This window comes from Terrapene carolina, unplaced genomic scaffold (genome assembly GCF_002925995.2).
Source record: "Terrapene carolina triunguis isolate 2854851 unplaced genomic scaffold, T_m_triunguis-2.0 Scaffold33867, whole genome shotgun sequence".
Lineage (NCBI taxonomy): Eukaryota > Metazoa > Chordata > Testudines > Emydidae > Terrapene > Terrapene triunguis.
The window spans coordinates 1-6194 of NW_020698218.1; the positions used below are offsets into that span (position 1 = coordinate 1).

Here is a 6194-nt window from a genome sequence, read left to right on the forward strand (position 1 = left end):
GGGGGGTTGAGCACGTGGGGGGCAGGGCAGCCTGGCGCCCTTGATCTGTCATCCCCACCCGGCTCCCCAGAGCAACGGGCACGTGGCCTGTCCTGTGGGGTAGATGCCTGAGCCTGTCACCCTGGTATCTGGCCAGGGCTCCCTGGCACACGAGTGGCTGGGATGGGTCTGTGCTCCCAGCCCAGGGGGCTGGCTGCTGGCCTGTCTCTGGGCCGCCCTGGCAGCCAGGCCTGAGCCCTGAGCCCCTGGACAGGCGATGCTCAGTCAGCCCCTGCCCCTCAGCATCCCGCTGCAACTGCTCTGGGCAACTGCTCTGGGCAAGCCCGGGGGCTGTGCCCGGGGGCCGTGCCCGGGGGCCGTGCCTGACAGGTGTGCCCGGGGGCTCGCCTGCCAGGCCCAGCCTCCTCGTCAGCAGCATCTGCTGCCCCCGGCAGCCTTTGGAGACGAGCCCCAGGTCCCTGTCCCGGGGTCACCGGCCTGCGCGGGGCCTGGTCCCCTCTGCGGCACGGTCCAGGGGACAGGACCCCGCCGCTGGCGTGAGCACCGCTGCCAATGTCACCTTCAGCCCTGGAGAGCCAGGCGGGCGGACGGACGGCAGCTGCCTCGTGAGCCAGCCTGGCCCCCTATCTCAACCCCTTATCGTCTGCCGGGCCTTCTCCCCACGCTGGGCTGGGCAGCCGCACCCCACACTCGCTGCTGCAGGGTCCCATCCATCCCCTCCTCTCGGGCCGGGGTGTCAGGGTGAGGCTTGCCCCAGCCTGGGCTCTGAGAGACGGCAGGGCCGGGGGGGTGATGGAGCTGAGCGGTGCCCTGGCTGCTCTGCCCTGTGCATGCTGCCCCCCTGGGTGCCCTGCTGCCCGTCCTGTCCCTGGCACCTCGCCTGGTGCTGCCATCCCAGCCAGGGGCTTGCCATGCCCAGGGGACCTGGCACCCTTAACCAGCTTTGTTGCCTGCTCTCTCCTGAGCCAGCGCCCCCTGCGGAGAGCCAGGGGTCCCTGCCGCCCCCCCTGGCCCTGGCCAGCCCCATCACGTCAGACGAGGAGTACCTGAGCCCCCTGGAGGAATTCCCAGCGTCCGGGACCCCCCAGCACCGGCTGGCCGGGAAGCTGCAGCACAAAGTCGACCTCGGCGCCGCCCGCAGCCCCGTGGAGACCAACTTCAAGGCTGCCCCCACCTTTGAGGTGAGTGGGTGGGTCCCGGGTCCCGGGGTGGGAGCCCCACCTGTCTGCCCGCAGGTCCTGGTGCCCCGGGGTCACCCTCCCCCTGAGCCCTGCTGTAGCCTGGACACCGCCTGGGCCGCCCTGCCCCATGGGCTCTGGGACAGCGGCTCCTGTTGGCTGGTCTTGCCCTGCTGGGGTGCCCCTCACGCCCTGCTCTGGTGCCCGTGGGCAGTTGGACACTCGCTGTGCACCCTGTCTGACCCCTGCCCCCATGTGCTTCCCGTCCCAGCTGGCTCTGTGTGACCAGTCGGTGCTGGAGGGGCAGGACGTCAGCATGAGCATCCGGGTCCGGGGCGAACCCAAACCCATCATCTACTGGTGAGTCCTCCGGCACGGGGGGAGGGGCAGGGGGGAGTCCCGGGCCCCCGGGCCATTAGTGTTACTGCCGGAACTCTCCTGCAACAGGACAGCAACAGTCTGAATGGGAACGGGACACAGGGCAGGGACTGGCTGGCTCAGGGGGGCGGGGAATGGGATATGGGGCAGGGACTGGCTGGCTCAGGAGGGCAGGGAATGGGGCACAAGGCAGGGATTGGCTGGGGCAGGGAATGGGGCATCGACTGGCTGGCCCGGGGGGGCAGGGAATGGGACATGGGGCCTGTCCCCTCTAGGGGGCGCTGGCTCCCATCCTGCCCAGGGCAGGAGCAGAGGCTGGCCTTGGGGCTGGGTGAGGCAGGAGGCAGGTGAGAGTCCTGGGTTCGGTCAGTGCCAGGTGGGACGCGCCCGCTGGGTCGGGGCTGGCTCTGACTGTCCCCCCCCCCCCATCCCCCGCAGGCTGAGGAACCGGCAGCCGGTGAAGGTGGGCCGGCGGCTCTCCGTGGCGGAAGGGGAGGGCGGCGCCTGCACCCTGCACATCCTGGCAGCAGAGCGCGCGGACGCCGGCTTCTACGCCTGCAAAGCCATCAACGAGTACGGCACCAAGCAGTGCGAGGCCAAGCTGCAGGTCCGAGGTAACGCCCAGGCCTGGCCACGCCCCTCCACGCTGGGCTGGGGGGCCGGGGGGGCCCCAGAGAGGAGCTGCTCCCAGGACAGGGTGAGGCACGTCTGCCTGGCTCTGCTGCTGCCCGGCCCTGCGTCTCCACGGCCCTCGGCGGGGACCGGTGCCTGGGCGGCACTGGCGCGGGTGGGGTGTGGGGGGGTGTTGGATCCACTGGAGATGGACAAACTGCTCTGTAGAACCGAGAGAAAAGTCAGATCTGTCCTGACCCCTGTTCCCGCCATTCCCCCCCAGCTCTGCCGGTGCCCCTCACTCCCGACCCGCAGCCCCCTGCAACCCCAGGCCTGGGCTCCCCCCCACCAGCTCTGCCGGTGCCCCCCAGCCCCCTGCAACCCCAGCCCTGGGCTCCCCCCTCCGACACACAGCTCTGCCGGTGCCCCTCAGTCCCGACCCGCAGCCCCAGCCCTGGGCTCCCCGCTACACACAGCTCTGCCGGTGCTCCTGTCACGGAGTCCCCAGGCGATGCACTGGAACTGCTCCCTAAGTACCCAGCCAGGACTCTGGGGGAACCTCCTCTCTGTGAGCAGACGGTCTCCAGGGCAAGAAGCTCACATGGCTTATATGGAGATATACCTATCTCATAGAGCTGGAAGGGACCCCAAAAGGTCATCGAGTCCAGCCCGCTGCCTTCACTAGCAGGACCAAGTACTGATTTTGCCCCAAATCCCTAAGTGGCCCCCTCAAGGATTGAACCTACAACCCTGGGGTTAGCAGGCCAATGCTCAAACCACTGAGCTATCCCTCCCCCCAAAGGCTTCAGCTTCTTGGGTCTGACCTCAGAGCATTCAGCATCCTCTGCCCCACCGTGCGCTTCCCACAGTGAGTCCACCCAGGCAGGGTCCTGGGGAAGCCAGAGGTCCTGCACCCCCACTTCGCAGTCAGACATGACTCTCAGCCAGCCAGTAACAGAGAGGTTTATTAGACGACAGGAACACGGTCTAAAACAGAGCTTGTAGGTACAGAAACCCGGACCCCTCAGGCCAGTCCATCTTGGGGGGCAGGGAGCCGAGACGCCGGTGTTGGACCTCCCTCCATTTCCCCAGCCAGCTCCAAACAGAGACTCCCCCCAGCCCCTCCTCTCTGGCCTTTGTCCCTTTCCTGGGCCAGGAAGCCACCTGATCTCTTTGTTCTCCAACACCTTCAGTTGGCACCTTGCAGGGGAGGGGCCCAGGCTATCAGTTGCCAGGAGACAAGGTGTTGGCCATTCTCTGTGCAGACACCATCACACTCGCACCCTAGGGCTCTGCAACAATCAGACCCCCTTATCCCACCACCTAGAGACTTAAGAAATGCATAGGGGAAACTGAGGCACCCACACAGTATTCAGAGACAACATTAAGAACAGTCCCACTTTGTCACACCCCTCGATCCCGACCCGCAGCCCCTGCAACCCCAGCCCTGGGCTCCCCATCCACAGCCCTGCCAGTGCCCCTCAATCCTGACCCCACAGCCCCCTCCTGTCCCAGCCCTGGGCTCCCCCCTGCTCTGCTGGTCCCCCTCAATCCTGAGCCACAGCCCCCTGCAACCCCAGCCCTGTAGTGCCGGGACGCGTGGTGTCCTTGGGTTTGGTCCCTGCTGCTGGAGTTTCGTGGCGTCCCTCCTGGGAGGAGAGCTGTGCCCATGAGCACACGGGTGGCTCCATCTCAGCCAGGTTCTGTCCCCCCGTCCCCGTGTGCCTTGCCGTGCACAAGATGCCTGTGGCTCGCTGGGCCGTGCTGGCCTGAGCATGGCGGGGGCTCCTGGCCCTGCTGCTCTGGTGCGTTTCCTTCGCTGCCCCCGCAGTGCCCTGCGGGATGCTGTGGCACCGATCCCTGGGAGACCTGGCACCTCCCGGCCATGCCAGCTGCTGCCTCCTTACAGACGGCAAACGGACAGTGGGAGCCCAGCAGCAGGGCTCGGGCCCAGGCCTCCCTGTTGGGGCCTTCTCAGGCGGCCGGCTGGGGGGGGGGGACAGTTCTGCTGCCTGTGCGCTGGCCTGGCCCATCCCGTTCCCACCCAGCACGGGTCACACGGCAGCTCCAGGCGAGACAGAGCCTGTTTGATGCCTGCTGGGGTGGAGTTTAGTTAGTAGCCAACGGCCGAGCTGGGTTGCCAGACCCCCGGGGCGGCTCCTGGGCCCCTGTCCTGCTGGGGCAGCTCCTGGGCCCCTAGGGCAGACTAGAAGCCTGCTGCCCCAGGCCAGGCCCCAGCAGACGCCCAGCCCCTTTGCAGGCAGAGATGTTGTTTGTGCCCGTGTCGTGTGCCCGTGTTGTGTGCCGGTGTCCTGTGCCCGTCTCGGCTTCACTAACCCTGCCGCTTGCTGACTGCGGTTTTTGTCTGTACACAGGGGGAGTGCGATAAGGGGGCGCGTCCCTCAGAGCCGCGGCCTCAGGGCTCTTTAGCACCACACCTCTTAGGCACCGGACCTCGCCTTGCGTTCTTGCCTTCTGCTCCAAAGGGACGGAGTGACCAAGGGGCAGGGCCTGGTGCCCCGGGCCTGGCCCCCGACCCGCCGCCACCTCCTGGACTCTGGGCTCCAAGGCTAACGCGTGGACTGTGGGGCGTGGGGCTTGCTGGCCGGCGGGGGAGGCGGAACCAAGGCGGAGCCGTGGGGCGTGGGCGGGGCCAGTCTGCCATAGCACAGTGACGGCACCAGGGGGTGCTGCAGGCCCAGCCGGGCCGCGCCCGGCGTCTGCGTGATGCTGTCTGTCTCTCGGTCTGTCCGTGTGTCCGCGTCTCTGTGTCCCGCTGCTCCTCTTCAGCACTGCCAAGGAGCGGGGAGCCTCTCTGCAGAGACCGCGCCAGCCCTGGACGAACACGCCTGGGGGCGGGGGCAGGAGACCCACTGCCCCCCACCCCTCCCCGGAGAGCAGCCTCTGCCCAGCCAGCATCGGGCGCAGGCTGTGAAGTAGCACAAATGGCTCCCCCCAATGCACTGCGCTGGCAGGGCCCGCTGCGGCACCCCGGGGGTCCCCAGGCCTGGGGGCTCCTGGCGGGGGGAGCGGCCCCAGGGAGCTGGGGCTGGGGGCCGGGACCTTTTTGTAGCTCTAATAAAGTGTGTTTGGTAAAGCGTTGTGTGGTTTGTTCGTGGCACTGACCCCCAAGCCCTGTCAGATCCTCCTGCCCTTGTCACCCTCTGCTGTGGGGCCGGCGGCCCCTGCCCTCCGCTGCCTCCTCGCTGTCCTGCACCCCTTCCACGGGGCCCTTAGGGGCCTGCCCCCCCACTCCCGGTGTGTCCCCGGGGGCCCTGCCCCCCCTTGCCCAGGCACCCTGCCCCTCTCCCTTTCATTCCCTCCATGTCCCAGGGAGCCCTGCCCATCCCCCCATTCCCAGCGCACTCTGCCCCTCTCCCATTCCTGTGTCCCCTGGGGGTCCTGACCCTCCCCTGGGGGCCCTGCACCTCCCCCTGCTCCCTGCATGTCTTGGGGCCCTGTCCCCCACCCCCTCTCGTCCCCGTTCAGTGGCTCAGGTGCGTTTCTCTCTCCCCAGCACACCCCGCGAGCCAGGCGCTGGCCGTGGTGGCACCGCTGCAGGACGTGACGGTCGGGGCCGGGGAGCTGGCGCTCTTCGAGTGCCTGGTGACGGGCCCGCCGGACCTGGATGTGGACTGGCTCTCACGGGGGCGGCTGCTGCAGCCCGCCCTGCTCAAGTGCAAGATGCACTTTGACGGGCACAAGTGCAAGCTGCTGCTCACCTCCGTGCACGAGGACGACAGCGGTGTCTACACCTGCAAGCTGAGCACGGCCAAGGGTAAGGGGCTCCGCACCCGGCGTGGCGGGGTCACCACTCACCCACGGGGGGCATGACACCCACCTCCTGGTATCCCCGAGGGACCAGACCGTCCGTGGAGACCCTCTGGGCTCCCCTTGCCAGCCACTGCACCTCTGCCAGGCTCTGGGATCTCCCCTAGGGCCCGGCCAGGGATTGCTGGGAACCCCTTATTCGACGCTGGAGCCTGCCCTGGGGCGGTGGGGCTGGAGGGCCCAGCGGGGCTCTGG

The 6194-nt window shown here is 68.1% G+C and overlaps 1 protein-coding gene across 1 annotated transcript; it reads left to right on the top strand.

Moving 5' to 3' along the window:
* Nucleotides 1–256: 256 nt before the first annotated feature.
* On the top strand, nt 257–5946 carry LOC112125634 (striated muscle-specific serine/threonine-protein kinase-like; the record flags this gene model as incomplete). The annotated part of the gene is made up of 5 exons (XM_026663593.2): nt 257–536; nt 970–1181; nt 1450–1538; nt 1995–2170; nt 5686–5946. Coding segments are annotated over exons 1-5 (1018 nt in total), but the record flags the coding sequence as incomplete, so codon positions are not given.
* Between the last annotated feature and the right edge of the window lie 248 nt (nt 5947–6194).